Source organism: Lithobates pipiens, unplaced genomic scaffold (assembly GCF_037356315.1).
Source record: "Lithobates pipiens isolate NorthernLeopardFrog02 unplaced genomic scaffold, aLitPip1_a1.2 Scaffold_25, whole genome shotgun sequence".
Lineage (NCBI taxonomy): Eukaryota > Metazoa > Chordata > Amphibia > Anura > Ranidae > Lithobates > Lithobates pipiens.
Window position 1 is genome coordinate 195,179,603 of NW_027507787.1, and position 16,974 is coordinate 195,196,576.

The following is a 16,974-nucleotide window of genomic DNA, read 5'->3' on the forward strand; positions in this document are numbered from 1 at the left end:
TCCTGGTCTCACAGCTTTTGCTGAGGCAGCAGGAGCCATTGGCTCCTTTTGCTGCCAATCAAAGCTAGTGATGTTGGGGGGTAGGGCCAAGTCCCGCCTTCTGTGTCCAGACGCAGACAGTGAGGATCAGGAGTGAACCTGCACGCGTGCCCCTGTAGAAAGTGGCTTTCTATGTGGGCACTCACCAGAGCAAGAGCGCTGGCAGGGGACCCAAGAAGAGTAAGTTCACATAGGGAAGTATAAGCCTGTTATTTATTTAAATGCATTTTTTTCAAAGTAATTTTAAAAATGCAGCTTTAAAAGCTCTCTGCTATATCATGAAAATCAGTCTCCGCATGGCCACACAGCTGATGCCATGCACTCTTACCTGGCACATTGTTCGAAAAACAGTAGTCCCTATAGAGGTCTATAGGTTGGCTGGAAGCATGCCACAACACAGGTGTGTATCAGTGAGAGCCAAAGTGCTTCTGGACTTTTTTTTTTTTTATTGCAGTTCATGTGCAAAAGTTTTTAACATAATTACGCATTTCACGTTTTTTTTTTTTTTTTTCCCCCTTTGGAAAAACTGCAATACTACTTTTACATCCTAGATCACTATTATCTTAGAAATGATACTATTGGTCATTACAATATCTTGTGTACAGTGTCAACATGTTTGTTCCATCTTGGTATCTAGGTTACCTACATTATTTCAAACTGATTTATTAATGCAATTAGTTATTAAAGGTAATATAAAAACTATTTAATGTTTTTAGATAAACAAGCCATAAAGGAGATCAGTTTGATGTAAACAATTTTATCAATGTGTGCTAATACTTTAATAACTTTGTTTCTGTGTATAATTTATAGTGTATATACGGGCTCTGCTTCCTGGTTTGCTATGCAGTGACGGTGTATTACTGCTCCTCCACATAATTCAAATCTGTGTCTGTGGGTTCATTGGGGGGGAAAAAATGACCTTTCCGTGTAACTAATAATTTGTTGAGAGTTGTTAGAGATGAAGTAATAGCACTGAGCTGCTGAGTGCCCCTGGTGGTTAATGCACAGATTTCTTAAATGCGGTAACAAAATATGGATGAACAAGCTTTAAAAGTGTTAGTCATATAACCTTTTTAATTTTAAAGTATACAATGCACTAAAGTCAAAATATGTGCTCACAACTGTGTTCTATTCTGCCCCCAGAACGCTCCTCTCACAGACCCATACTGCAAGCTGGTCTCCCTGCAAATACCACCGCGTATGTTGGCGGGGATGCTGAATTTGTGTGCAAGGTGTATAGCGACGCACAGCCCCACATTCGCTGGGTGCGATATGTAGAGAAGAATGGGAGCCGGTTTGGGGTGGATGGGATCCCATACATGAAGGTTTTGAAGGTAAGAATTGCTGGAATAGCTAATGTCTATTGAGGCAGCAGTTTGTAAGACTCCAGTACAAACTGCCTGTGATGCCCCAAACCAACTAATCCAAAATTCATTTTTTTTTATTATGAACATCTGAAGCTGATTATTTACTCTGGGTAACATACACAACCCTATTTACAATCGCGTGTCGTAAGGTTTATAGGATTCTGTGTGATTATGACCAATGATGATATAACAAGAGATTACAGTTTAAAGTATATGTGAACCTCACCTTGTAAAACAACCCATCCAATTTAAAATACAAATGAAAGGCAACATTTGTGTATACATATAAAACAATATGAATATCTTCTTTTTTTTTTTTTTTTCTTGATTCTTTTATAAATGATCACATGCTCTGTTCTAAGCTGCATAAGGTGCTCAGAAAGCTAGGGGAGGAGAAAGAGCAGCACACTCGGTCTCCACAGTGAATAATGGCAATGCAGGGGAGGCACAAGTCTAATAATTGGCGGGGAGCAGGCCGAGTTCCTAGCACAGCCAGAAAACTGACCACGCTGTGCTCCCATGGCTTGTGTGGTCAGTTTTTAAATGGGGAAGCAGAGGGACTGGCGGGAACACCAAGCATTTCACACATAGGAAGCAACCCAAAAAGAATAGGATACTTTTTCATGCAAGTACATTTTACAGCAGGCACGTATCAGGAATATGAAATGTTGGGGTAAGGGTTTTACAAATGATGGTGCGTAAAGCTACAAAGCTGTGGCTCTGATGTTTCCTGTTTGTGTCGTCTGTTTTTTGTTTTGTTTTTCTCCCTGTTATCAAGGTGGCTCATAAAAGTTGTACCCTACATGCAGTATTCTTCCTATACTCAGCGATCTAGAAATGAAAGCATCAAGGGTCTTGTCTAGAACCCCCACCAATCTGAGGGTTTCTCATTGACACCTGAGAATTAAGGTTCTTTTTAATGGATGCTTCCATGATCACTGGCTTAGCCTCACTCTTTCTCAGCTCTTTGTGCCTCACTGTTGGTTTTAAGAAGCTAACCCCCATAGTGAATGACCAATAGTAAAGCTAAAGAAGTGGGAGTAGCCATTGCTAATCACAGAAGCTAGACTCTGCGTCTAGAGCGTGAACCAGGTCTGTGAAGTACTCAGGCACTCTGCGGGACTACAACGCTGTCTTCCACAAAACTGACTTTGGTGGTTATTTACTAAAGGCAAATCCACTTTGCACTGCAAGTGCACTTGGAAGTAAATTCGCTGTAGATCCAAGGGGGACATGCAAGTAAAATAAACAGCATTTTAGCTTGCACATGATTGTATGATAATTTTCCATTGATAGCTGAAAGAACAGAGCCAGAAGTTATCGGTACCGATACCCGTGCAAATGCCCAGTATTGGCACTGGTATCGGTGCAAGCCTAGTTTTCGTAAACCTAAAAGAAAATTGTATAAGAAAATTAATTTATGGCCAGCTTTCAGTTGTTTTAACAGCGGCTAGCTTCAGTTCAATTACTGCATGCCCAGAATAGCCCCTAGTTGATGATCACATCTAGTTGAGGTCAATCTTGGACCAGAAAATAGACACATGGCGTTGATTTACTAAAACTGGCGTGTGCAAAATCTGGTGCAGCTCTGTATAGAAACCAATCAGCTTCCAGGTTACATTGTGAAAGTTTAACTGAACAAGCTGAAGTTAGAAGTTGATTGGCTACCATACACAACTGCACCTGATTTTGCACTCTCGTTTTAGTAAATCAACCCCATATTACCAGACTCTCCTCCAATTTGACCAACTCTACACAATACAAAATATTCTTCTGATTGCATTATCTTTAGCATGGTAAAGTGTCAGGTCAAATGATGCTGGTCAAAAATGTTTCAGTAGCAGAGTGATTTGTACCTTTTTATGAAGGGGGTCATTTGGAGGGTCTGTAAAACTGACATACTGCAGTCATTGTTGACTGGCTAATAATTAAAACTGTGCAAGGAAAAATTATGTAAACCAGTTGTTTTTTTGTGGTTTTAATGTTATGTTTATCCAGTCTTGAAAAGGTATATTTTGATGGGTTGCTGAGCTTTCGACATTGCTCAGATTTGCTAAATAAGACTAAATGTAAGTTTTGTAGTATTAAACCATTTTTCCTAGATCACTGTTCTGTATGTTAATCCCATATGTTGCCTGCCTATTTTTAGCACTCGGGAATAAACAGTTCCAGTGCTGAGGTGCTGAATCTGTACAATGTGACAGAAGCAGATGCGGGGGAATATGTCTGTACCGCCTCCAATTACATTGGAGAGGCCAACAAGTCAGCCTGGCTCACGGTGGTGAAAAGAGAACCAGGTAACGTCTCCTCCTGCCGTGCACGGGAAGCAGATGGGCTTTTGGTGCTTCTGGCGAAGGTGGCGTTGGACAAACAATCTGGGTTTGGTGTTTTGCTGCACTTTGGTGCCGCCATGGAAAAATGCGCACAAAGCTTGAGGATTTCACCGATTTTTCTTTTCCCCTCTCTGTATTTCTTCCCATGTTTTAAATACTTCCAATGGTTCTAACCAACCTTTTTAACTCCCAACATTTATTACAGATGGCCATTGTGGAGGCTGCACAATGATTCTGGCTTCAGTAGGAAGTCGGAAATAGTTATTTTACCATATTGATTTAAAAATGTCTTTGTAAAATAATAGGCTGCAGGTATATAATGGCTTTCACCACTGCAGGAAAGGGATATGTGGTTATCGGCCCTCTGCTGGGGACTGCCTATGGGTAAAGCCACATACTAATGTAGCCTCCTTTATAATAGTATACCAGAAGGTGAAATCCTTTTTTTTTTGTGTGTCTTTGTTTTTCCATGTCATATGATTGCATGCATTCATGGTGATAAATCCTGGTGAAGGGTCATGTTCAATAATCTGCACCTTGCATTTCAAAATGTTTTTTCTGGTGAATCTTTGGTATGTTGGGTCTTTTGGAAAAGGGCAATGGAGATCCTCGGAGGTTTGTACGCCTCTCCAAGCATATGTCATCTCCTGAGCCTGCTCCACATGTGTCCTTTTCTCATTGGGTGTTGCTTTTTCTCTTTTCTTTTTTGCTTTCCCTCTCTTCCAGGCTGCCGGTGTTAACATTACAGATGAAGAGATAGAAGTCTTATATGTCAAAAATGTTTCTTTTGAGGATGCTGGGGAATATACTTGTATAGCTGGAAATTCCATTGGGATTTCTCAACATTCTGCCTGGTTGACGGTTCTGCCAGGTATTATGCTACTGCCTTGGGTTTCTGTCTCTGTCTGTGGTATTGCAAGGTCAACTGTAAACACTGTGCATCTATCTCATTGCCCCAAAGTCATTTGCAACCATCCTCTTCTGTGTATAGTTGTTATACCAATAAAAGCCAATATATGCACACAGTCCTCACATTTAATTTGAATATTCGCCATATCAAATGTTTAGATGTATCCACATCTATTTCTTTATACCACAACATTTATAGAAGTTATGTGGGTCTTTAAAAAATGTCTTAAATTAAACCATACATTAAAAAGATACTTTATAGAAGAATGCCACCAATTTGCCATCTTCCAGAATCCTTTGTGTGCCTAGAACAGCTATTCAACCAGGGTGCTTTCTAATTTCTTCAAGGTTGCCTTGGCAAAATGTATTATTATACAGGATTTATATAGCGCTAAAAGTTTTTGGAGTGCTTTACAACATTGAAGGCAGATGGTACAGTTACAATACAATTCAATACAGGAGGAATCAGAGGGCCCTGCTAGTTGGAGCTTACAATCTAGGAGGGAGGGTCAAATGATACAACGGGTAGTAACTATATGGGGGGGATGTGCTGATTGGGAAAAAAAGTACAGCTGTTGGGTGTGGGCAGGATACCTAAACATTTCCCCAAAATTTTCATCCTAACAACTAATGATGTCATTGGTTGATAAGGACATCGGGCACCTGCATAGCATCCCTGTTTGCCCCCTCCCCTGCTCCTCTCCGTCAGCACTGGGGTCACATTAGCTGTCACACAGGCTTTCCGATCAGGTCCACCTGTCAGCAAAGCGGAAACCATCGGGCAGATCACCCCTTTAAAAGGACCTTTAATACTAGTCGGTCCCAGTATGCAAAGCTGTATTTGATTGGAATAATAAATCTCCTCTAACGCTGGGTGTCCCAAGTGTGTGAATATTGCTGCATTTTGTGTAAAACTATTTAGTTTTTTTACATTTTTAGAATGGGATGCCTCCAAGATTTTTCAGAATTTTAAAGAGTGCCTTGACTAAAAGGTTGAGAAACCCTGTCCTAGAAATGATACATAACTGTTAGAAATCATAAAATCTTAAATCCCTAAATTTAAAGTACAATTTATTTATAAATAGATTAAAAAGTTATTCCATAGTAATACATTTAATAGGTTTTTTTAATTTGAGTTTTTATGATATCTAAAGTCCTGCATCTATTGTGTTTAAAGTCTTTTATTGTGGTATACATAACAAACACTGTAAGATGAGAAGTGATTGGTTGCTGAAGAATCACAACTAATTTTAACCTTTTGCTGCCCGATCACCTATCAAAATAAACAAAATAGCTACCTATACCATAATCCTAGTGTCAACAGTGTTGCATGTTTACAATTGCATTTACTTTCATGGTTCCCGAATTGCATAGCATGTTTTTTGTGCAATCTGGGCAAGATGTTTTACCTCCATTTTTGATTTAACCCCTGATGCTCCTGAAAAGAAAACATTGCGAAGGGTTTAAATCATAAAGGAAAAAACATTACTCTCTATATATAGAACTCTTCTGTTGTCTTTGTTCTGTCCTATCTCTTTTGACTTTTCAATCATTTTTTTCTTTCTTTCTTTTTGTGCTGCTATAATAATTTGAGGGACAGACAGCTACTTTCAGTAGAAAGGTAATACTGTCCCTCCTTTTTTGGGGGTAGTCAGTACACACTATTCAGCTTTATTAGAGCCATGTTTGTTGTATGCATATGGGAGAGATTTATGGCACGCTTGTGTATTGAGTGATATGTGTGTGTTCATGTTTTAAACTGTCCATCAAAAAATGTATTCTTCAGTGACAGATGAAGGGTGCCTGGTAACTTCTTTTATCTCTTGGGGATTTGGTCTTGATCTTGGATTTTTTTGGTGATTCTGTTCACCTTTGAATATTCCCAGTGTTACACTTTCCATAATAAAAAGTATGTTTAAAACCATTAGGGAAAGCAGTGGGGCCTGCTCATTAAGGCCTTGAGATGCTGTTCCCTCTGTGGTTAGAGATCAATTAGCATTCAGTAAGTGGCTCATCTCTCTAGCATCCACCAAAAACTAAAAGTAATTTTGAGTGGACTAGCCCTTTAATTGTGTGTTTTTTTTTGTTTTGTTTTTTTACTGATTTTAAACCTGAAATGGTTTTATACATTATCCTGTCAACATCAATATATATTATAATTTATATTTACAATATATATTAGATCTAGAGTAAACCTTACAACTATAGGCCAATCGCTTGTTTAATAAAAGTGAAACTTTTCAGTATAGTTGAAATTATCGTTTTTTGTTTTTTTTCTTTCTAACCATCACACCAGTTAAAGCGTCTTTCTTTAGCTAACCTATAGTCTAATGTCAAATCAGGTCAATGTGGCTGTGAGTCACTATGGTGTGCTGCCCACTGTTGGGTATCCTCATCACCTGCCAGTACTAGCAATGCATGATTGCACTGTGTTCACATACAGCCATCGCTCAATGTCTTGGTTCCAGGATGCAGAGGTCAGGTGTTCAAGCTGTGTGTGCGGAGCTATCGGTCCGCAAAGTCGTTAAGTGCAGGGAATATAATGTTGAAAAAGGCTGCTAAATATAAGTGCCTACAACAAGGTAAAATGTCAAGGCTGCTGTATTGTGGTTGGGCACGGTCCACATACTTGTCATGCATGCACTCCTTTGGGTGGGTTTCCAAGATGTAGCAAGCTGTTAATTTCATTTAAAAATGTTTTGTTTAATTTATTTGCAGAATGGTTGGTGTATAAAGAACCGATACAAATTTGCAGTCTCTCAATACCAACTGCAAACTATTTATTTTCTATTCGGGCTTGTGACAACTTGCTGTTTCATAGTAAAATTCTATTTTTTTTTTTTTTTTGTAACACAACATAATGTGTGTTTAAAACAATCTCAACCCTGTTATGGGTTTAAATTCAGAGATGAATGATTATTGAGCTTGCATATCATTTTTAATTTATAATTTTTTAATACCTTAATGCAGTATAGATCTTACCCTAGTTTGCTAATGAACTAGTATTAATCATGTATCCCTGCGTCCTTAAAGTGCATGTAGAGACAAAATGGTTCTTTAGTTTTGTTTAGAGAGCAGAAGGTTTAGAATTCCTGCCTTGTTTTTTATTGCTACTTGTGTCCCAGTTGGGAAGACTCTTCCTCCCTATGAGGATAGTAGAGAAGTATATTTTACTCCCTATAAAGTGATGAGAAATCCAACTTTTTGGAGTTGTCGCATTGGACAGAAGGTGAAGGGGAATCTTTAGTATTATTATTCAGGATTTATATAGCGCCAGCAATTTACACAGCGCTTTACAATATTTTAAATCTGTCACCACTGCTCTGATGGCAAATCTCTAAGCCCACACACGGTCGGAGAATCCGTCGGAATGTGTCCTATCAGACCGTGTTGTAGGATAATCCGACTGTGTGTGGTATGCATCGGACTGATTCCGTCGGAATATCCGTCGGACCCAATTTTCCAACTTGTTGGAAATATTTCCGGACCAACTGGGCCGATCGGACATACTCCAATCATGTGTAGAGAATTTTGATCGGACCAAGTGCCACGCATGCTCAGATCAAATTCCTACATCAAAGCTATTGGCTACTAGCCTGAATGTAGTCCCATTGTAACGAAATTACGTCATCACGTTCTGAAAGATCGGATTTTTCGACAACTTGGTCCGACCGTGTGTATGCAACAGTTTCGGACAAGATCAGACAGACAAGATCCAACGGACAAGATCTGACGGATTTGGTTGTCGAAATCTCCGACCGTGTGTACAGGGGCTAAGAAGGCCATTCTTGCCATATCTTGCTCTGGAGATACCTCTGCTTGCTGCTGTGTCTCTAGGACAGGAAGTGAAGGGAAGTTTCCCTGACTGTGACCTATTGATTAGGAAAAAAAACTGACCAGATTATTAACAATTTTCTACTCTAAAACCAAAAACACCTATGTCTATTCAGGACAGGTTTGAGGCAGCTCTTCTTCTTCTTTTTTTTTTTTTTTTTTTTTTTTTTTTTGTCCAACTGTTTTGAACATTGCAAGAGTTGCTTCCATTTCCTTTTTATGTATGAACATACAGATCCTTTTTAATGGGAATAATATAACTGTGCTACCCATTATGTTGGTGGAATGGGTAAAAATGGAAACTTTCTTTAAAATCCAGTGCCATAGTTGTAAAACATAATAAATCATGTAAGAATGTCAGGTTACATCATCTTGCAGGCACTAATGGAAATACCAGACTAATCATATAAAATTAACAGATTAAAAATTATTATAGGATATCAATTTTCAAGGTTCATTATTCAAGCAGTGTATGTGATGTGGGTTTTATGGTAGACTGAAATCATGCTGCGCCTTGCTTAGTGTGTGTGTGTGTGCGCATGTATGTATGTATGTATGTATGTATGTATATATGTGTATATGTATATAGATGTAGAATTTGTGTGCTGTGGTAAAGGATTTTGACTCATTCCTCTGACTCCTATACTTTCACCATTAGCCACAGCTCACGTTTTTTCCCCCCCACATCATTTTCAGGTATAGAACCCCCTATGGAGGATACCTCACTGCCTTACTACATGGAAATAGCTATATATGTTGGCGGAGGCTTCCTTATTTTCTGTTTTATTGGAATTTGCATCATATTCCAACTTCGTCAGGGAGCTAAAAAGAAGAAATCGTTAATCGGGCCACCTGTTGTCCACAAGCTCAGCAAACGAATACCACTACACCGCCAGGTAACAGAAAGTAGATAAAGAGTTCAAAAAACCTTTTTTCTTGTTGTCTGTCAGCTGCCATGTGCAGATAGATATTAGATGAGGGCGATAAAGTATAAAAGCATCCCATGCTATTGGATTAATGCTATGGACCAATGATATGTATGGTTATATACTGTAAAATTCAGTTTCCTCCTGGTTATAGATCTTGGGTTTATATCCGCATAAGGATTTTTTAGGAGGCTCCTCTCGAGTATGACGTTCCTATAAAAGACAATGGCCCAAGACAGTTCAGAGGTTTTTTAGCATGCATGTATGGTGCTCACCATACTGGGACAGGGTATCCCAGGGCAAGGATCCATAATTGCACCTCTTCCACTATTAATACATGCCATAGAATGGGTGGTTGTTTATTTTGTGCCCCTTTGCCTCACTGCACCCAGGGCAAATGCCCCTCCTGCCTAACCCTTGTCCCAGCACTGGGTGCTCATATCATGCAGTGTAGGTGTAGTATCTCTGTAGCGTTGGGATAGGTCTGTATGTATCTAGTGGTTAGGTGTTACATGTTTAAAGAAATAGAGATTTTTGCCATTGTGTCTGTTGATCAGTTGATGTAGGAGATGGCATCTTCGAAGTATGTAATTGCATAAACAGAATTTTTTGGTTTCTTTTTCAAAAGTGATCAGGGGAACATTTTGATTTGAGCAATCAGTCATGCTTCTTGGAAACCAATTCAGTTCTGAATATTGATGGTTGGAAGATGACATTTTTAATCTGCCAAAAAGTTACATGGACTGTCCCGAAATACATAAAGATCTATATAGTTTTATCAGTATTTAAGTCGCAGGTCTTAACTGTCTATACACGGCCAGATGTCTCTCCAATAACACGTAGCTGGGAGACATGAGGCCATCCTCTACACAGTTCTGGGACCTCCCACTACACTTTATAGTACATAGATTTAGCTCCTCTAGTAACTCTTCTGATTGAGACCAGGTAAACAGTTTGAAAAATCTTGGTGAGCGAAGTGTTTCCAGTAATCGGTCATAAGTGCTTACAATGGTGAAAACGCTCATTGTTGGGGTAGGCTTAAAAAGTTTGATCCTCACCCAGGTGTCAGATCTGTAGGTAAAGGGCTGTTAGCAGATACCTATAATCTACATTGACCAAAGCTCATACAATTTATTTACGTTTATTTGGCTAAACAGCAAAGTGCTTTTAGAATATTTATTAAGTGTTTTGGAAGATTAGATTTTAAGGTTTAGGAGTCCCCTTTCATAATTCATTGTCATTTATAATGTTAATATGAAACAATTTATCAAAGAATGTCTAATCTGTACCCTGGCATATTGGCATAAAGTTTCACTTCTTCTACAATGCTGTCTCGTCTGCAACCTAAGTCATGCTTCACGTGTGTATTTGCATGGTTCTGTTTTGGCCTCATGTATCAGATTTAACTTTTCATTGTAATGCTGTTTTTCTTTTTAAAGGGGAGCAGTAACAGGTAATATGATTCTGTCTTGAGATGCCTCATTACATTCACCTAGTTTATTCAGTGGGATAGCATATGCTGAATATTTTTTATTTTATTTTTTAATGTAATAATAAAAAAAGATACAAAATAATAACTAGCACACGGCAAATTTAAATGCCATATAACCGATGCATACAACCTTATTTAACAGAATATGACAATTAAAAATAAATGATCTTTTATGAATACAATCCAAAAATTGCATGTGGCATTTTACTGTAGTCATACTAATGAAAGCTGAGCTCTGATTGGCTGATATGGCTGTACCGTTAAAGGGAACCCATAGCCTGAATTGAGTGTTGCATGAGAGTCAGTCTAAAGTCTAAAAATCAATGGCAAAAATTAAGTTAATGCATTTTTTTTTTTTTAAATAGCCTTAGATTTTATATTTCCACATTCTTATTATGACTGATAAAAAAAAATAAAAAATAAAAAAACGGCTCTTTTTAACACTACTTTTCCAATGAGTGAACATCAGTCTAGTTTGCACATGGCCGAGCTGACTGTTGGGCTTTTCTTAATGCTTTTGCCATTGGGCATCTATCACATCACCTTTTTCCTCTTGCAGGTGTCAGCTGATTCCAGTTCCTCTATGAACTCCACAACACCTTTGGTGAGGATCACCACACGCCTTCTGTCCAGTGCTGATACAGTCCTGCTGCCCAATGTATCAGAGTATGAACTTCCTCATGACCCCAAGTGGGAATTCTCAAAAGACAAGTATGTAATCTTTCCACTCACTTCCTATGTGTGCCAAAGCTGGAGGAATCCAATGTATTTATTACTTCTATAATTGGGGCTTAACAGACCTGGATATCATGCCAGGTTTGCTCAGCCATTTGGGTTATAGGCTGTTTTTGTCTTTTTTTTTTATTTTAACTGCAGTGTAATCTTCAACTGAGCTACAGGCCATATATCAAAGTTCTGTGCCCTGTGAAGATCACACTGCAGGTATGATGAGAGCTAAATACAAACATTGGGGCTCAACAATTGGATATGTTCATTCTGATAGACAGAAAAATATGTTGGGGTTAATCATTTTTGGTGATGGTTAGCTAATTTTCAGTTTATGGGGCCAGTAACCAAACACAACAGTTAAACGTCTGCTACATTCAGCTGGCTACAGGGCTAATGTGTATTTCAGATATTATGAAGAATCGCATACTATACGGAAGCCCAAGTGGTCAGCCTTCATGTATATCAGTGTTTCTCAACTCGTGTCCTCAAGGCGCCCCAACAAGTCATGTTTTTAGGCTTTCCATTATTTTTCACAGGTGATTTGATCAGTGTCACTGCCTTAGTAATTACCACAGCCATTTCATCTGAGGGAAATCCTGAAAACATGACCTGTTGGGGCACCTTGAGGACTGGAGTTGAGAAACACTATATATACAAAGAAAAAGCATGCTATGCAGAGAATACTAAATGGCCTTCATGTATGTGAAAAAAGATGGCTTATTATGAAAAAAGTACTACATTTACTCTTAGTGTAGAAGTATCCTATATAAAATATAGGGCCAGCTATAAGTAAGCACTACGTTTAGTGTGAAACGCGTCAGTATTTTTGGTTCTGTATTACTTTGCAGTGACATGCACAGTGTGATCCTGATGTTCTAATAAAGGCATGAGAAATTTCATTTGGAGTGCAGCTGTCCAGAATTTTCTACTTTGATTTAAAATATAGAGGCTGCTATTACTGACATGCTTCTGAAAGTGGCAGTTGTGTAGCTGTTATGCTGACCCGCTTGTTTGAATTCCTTCTAAGTCACTAACCTAAAACAAGGATGCACAAAAAGAAAGTCAAAAGGAAACAAACCAATGTCTAGAAGATGCCATCAGCATCTGAAAAAATTAGTTTGGTGGCTGTGGGTGCACAAGACATTGGCTGTCCCTTGTGACCACGCTTGTTTATGTTATTGTACATATTTTCACATATCTGTATTTTAAGCATATTGAAGGCAGCTCCAGCCCCCTTTCCCATACAATTGCTGTTTATTGCATGTTAATAATCTGTTTACTTCCGCAGACTGACACTGGGAAAACCTTTGGGTGAAGGTTGCTTTGGGCAAGTGGTCATGGCCGAGGCTGTAGGGATTGATAAAGACCGGCCTAAAGAGTCAGTGACTGTTGCTGTAAAGATGCTGAAAGGTAAGCAAGGAGGGGTTGTGGGTGTTTTCTCCCTTCTCTGTGGGGGGGAGACACAGGGTCACATTCCTGACCTTGAAGTTAAATCAGAATCTCTGACAGTTTTGCTGCCCCTCTCTGTGATTTAAAGACTGCAGCTTTGGAAAGAAGTGTAATTTACTGATTTGTGTCCTTTGAATTATGCAATCCTTTCGCCACCATCCCTGTGTGTGATTGCTCTGTCTCCAGGGCTCTGACTGCCTTTTTCCATTAAATGCGGTCTGCTCTTACGTTCCTCTCCACTAAGCCTTAAAATATCTACTAATCAGCGACATGCATTCTTGTCCAGCAGGGTACAGCCACTATACTGTATATACAGTAAGTTGTATATACTGAAATCTGTGCTGTGCTTATATGCAATCATCAGGTCTAAAGCTATGCTGTTAGTGAAACCTTTCTAGACAAGTGTATAAAAACCTAATTTAGCTCACATAATGTTCTTTCAAAATTTATTTTATAGCATGATGAGGGTAATTACCCGAGGGTATATCTTTAATACGTTGCCACACACCAGAAGAAAGAAGTTACATTTTCAGTGGAAATTTTCTGTATGCTAGTGAGTTTACAGAAGGAAAGAGCTTAGATTGTGGTCACTAGTGTGATCATGTTCCTTAAAATCAAAAAGCACTGCATAGTAACCTGCAGGAGGTGGAGTAGTGGCAAAGTCTGTAGAACTGCAGGATCAAAAATTCCCCCCCCCCCCCCTTCTTGTGCCATGCAGACAAATGGTCAGACATGTGTAGATCACATAGATGTTGCAAACCTATTGACTGTACATTAGTGTAGCTCAATACCTATAGCCCTTGAACTGACCTTTCTTCTTTTTGGCAGTGCATTGTACTATAGTGATAGGACAAATCCACTTTTTTGTAAAATGCGCGCTAGTCCCTAGCCTCTAAACCTACTGTAATCTAGAAAGCCCCAACCCAGCTGATAACTTACCTCAGCTTGGCAGATGTTGGCCACGCCTGCACAATGAGGGTGCTAAAGCTGACTATACACTAATATATTACTTTCTTTCAGCCTGCTGGTTGAACTAAAAAAAGGAAAAATTCCTAACCGACTGACCTCTTCACAGTGATGAATGCTGAACACGGCAGATCGTTTCCTTTTCTTTTTTTTTCATAAACTTTACTTGGATGTCAAACAGACATTTCATAAAGTTCAATTTCCAGCCACGCAGTCCAAGGCAGTGGATTGCCTTGTACTACACTGTGCTAATAAAAAGCACTGCATGTAGAACTTTTCCTCCCTGCCTGATGCCCACACATCACCAAAGCACAGCGGTGTGAACTGGGCACATAGGAGACAAAGCATTTTGCCTTGTCCATGCAGTAGGACTGCGCTGGAATAGCTGTCCAACACAGTCCCACTGCAGCTAGTGTAAACCAGCCCTGATACCCGCTCACGCCAGCTGTCAGAGTACCTGATCAGTGCCTGCACCTGCTTAGAGTTGGTTTGCCGTGCTGTTCATCCAACAATTTTTGACCCGACTCCTTCCATAAAAGTTATCAACTTTTGTCAAGCCAGCATGGCCACCCACTGTTAGAAATTATTACAGTGCATGGCTGAGGTGATTATATCCGTATTAGTGCACTTGCAGCTAAAACAGTTGAGTACTGTCTAGTCTATACTCAATGCAAGGGTGCATAGCCAGCTTTAGACTTGAATGGGGTTGTAGACATGCAGTTAAAGTACGATCCCAGGCTATAGAGACTCAATGCACAGACATGGCCAGCACTGAAAATTTCCACCTGGGGGTGGGCGGGCTGTATACAGCAGAGGAGGCCGTGGCCGTTAAGTTATCGGCTGGTTAAGGGGGGGTTCTACGTTTTTAGGTTAGGAGTACTACAGAGGGGAACTAGTTTACTTTTTTTTTTTTAATGAAGGACCTGATAACACCACAAAACTGAGCTTATACTCTATGCTTGTCCTTAAAGCAGAGTTCCACCCAGAAATGGAACTTCTGCGGGTCAGATTTCCCCCCCCCCCTTTCTGATGCCTTTAGGATACCTGTCAAATCCAGGCATCTGCTCCCACTTCCGGGGAAAGATTGCTGCAAAATTGTGCAGCGAATGATGCAAGGTGTCGACATTGCGGGCTCACTTTTTTTTTTTTTTTTTTTACCCAAGCTGAACTCCGCTTTAAAACACAAATCATAATACTATGATATTCAAAGTGTCTCTATTCCCAAAACATTTTTTTTTTAATTCCCAGCTTCCTCCATGTGTTTAATTTTAAATATCTAAATCATAGTAATGAAACTGGCGTATTTGATGTCTGGGTGAGGGGAAAAAAATTCTGCTTTCTTTTTTAACTTGCTGATTGGACAGTTAGGGAGCAGCAGTATGTTGATGAAGTCATCCCTCTGCTCACTCTGCCATGTTTTCCTGGCAGCATGTGCATTTACAGTATATGTATACTACATCAGAGCCTGATTGTCTGTCCCTTCCCTCACCCACTCTGAGGCCTTTTCTGTTGGGGATTACAGGCGGCTCAAAACAGATTCAGGTACAAATGCTAGCTGTATAAATTAATATATTTTAAAGATTTTAAATGCTGCTTCTTAATCAATTTGTAGCTATTTTTAACACCATGGTGTAGGGTGCAGCCATATTAGTTTATTGGTATTCATACAGTGCCAACAATTTGCACAGAGCATTACATATATTGTATATTCACCTCAATCCCTGCCCTCGAAGCTTACAATCTAAGGTCCCTACCTCACATGCAAAAACATACTAGAACCAATTTAGACAGGGACCAATTAACTTACCAGCACCTCCTTGGCGTGTAGGAGGAAATTGGAGTACCCGGAGAAAACGCATGCAAACACAGGGAGGACATGCAAACGCCATGCAGGTGGTTTGGTTGGGAAATAATCCAGTGATCCTATTGCTGCAAGGTAGAAGCGCTAACTATCAAGCCACTGCGCCATTATGCCAGTGAAAGGGCAGTACTTGCTTTGTTTTAGTAAAATCTTAGGCTGTAGTTTTATATAGTTTAACATTTGGATTATTTCCACACAGATGATGCTACTGAGAAGGACCTAGCTGATCTAGTCTCAGAGATGGAGATGATGAAGATGATTGGAAAGCATAAGAATATTATCAATCTGTTGGGTGCATGCACACAAGGAGGTGAGTCCCACAGCAAGGTGCTACTCAGTAATTCTTGAATTATGTCTTCGGTAATGAAAGGACCAATACAGCTCGTTAGGAGGGAGAGTGTCAGGCAGCCCTGTAATGACCAACATTCCCACCCTGCAGCTGACACAAGAATACGCTTCTCCAATCTAACCTCTTAAGACTGACTTCTGTGACCTCTGGACTTTACCTCTGTCCTGTTATTAACATGCCAATTCAATTGGGGAGCGAACTGACCGTCTGTGTCTTTTTAATTAGTGAGTTTAGCGACTGTCTATGCCATGTTAATTATTGAGTGTAACCACTGTCTGTGGCTTAAACAATGTAATAAAGGCCTTTTAGTAACCTCCCTGGTCTTTTAGTAACTTGCGCTCAACCTAAATTACTGTTAAAGGTTCAGTAACCTTAGAAGTCTTTGCTTACGTTTTTTCAGTACAGGGAATATTCAGACTCAAGATCATTTTACAGATTTTCTTGACTTTCTCCCGTTACTCTGCCACTTTATTTTTATTTTTTTAAGTTTATTTAGAATACTTTGGCCACAGAATTATCACCTCTGTAGCAAAGCAAGATAAAAGTACATATGTACAATATATGGCTTTATGTATGTAAAAGTACGTTTACAAACTATAATAAAAAATAAAAATTTTAAAAATGGGTATAACGTTTACATTAAAGTGGAACCATGATAAATGGCTTAATACACAATTAAAGCAAATATCAGACATCCCAACCTGCAAAAACTCATTTTAG

General features: G+C 39.3%; 1 protein-coding gene across 5 annotated transcripts in view; it reads left to right on the plus strand.

Annotated features, from left to right (window-relative positions):
• Window positions 1-16,974, plus strand: part of FGFR2 (fibroblast growth factor receptor 2) — a 130,599-nt gene that overhangs the window by 94,569 nt on the left and 19,056 nt on the right. For 2 of the 5 annotated variants that reach the window (XM_077455379.1, XM_077455384.1), the window contains 6 exons: window positions 1,183-1,373; window positions 3,556-3,703; window positions 9,179-9,384; window positions 11,460-11,611; window positions 12,918-13,039; window positions 16,105-16,215. In XM_077455379.1, coding sequence (XP_077311505.1) covers window positions 1,183-1,373; window positions 3,556-3,703; window positions 9,179-9,384; window positions 11,460-11,611; window positions 12,918-13,039; window positions 16,105-16,215 — 930 coding nt within the window. Of the gene's footprint in view, window positions 1-1,182; window positions 1,374-3,555; window positions 3,704-4,465; window positions 4,611-9,178; window positions 9,385-11,459; window positions 11,612-12,917; window positions 13,040-16,104; window positions 16,216-16,974 lie in introns of all 5 variants that reach the window. The other 3 variants (XM_077455382.1, XM_077455381.1, XM_077455383.1) reach the window with 3 other exon arrangements.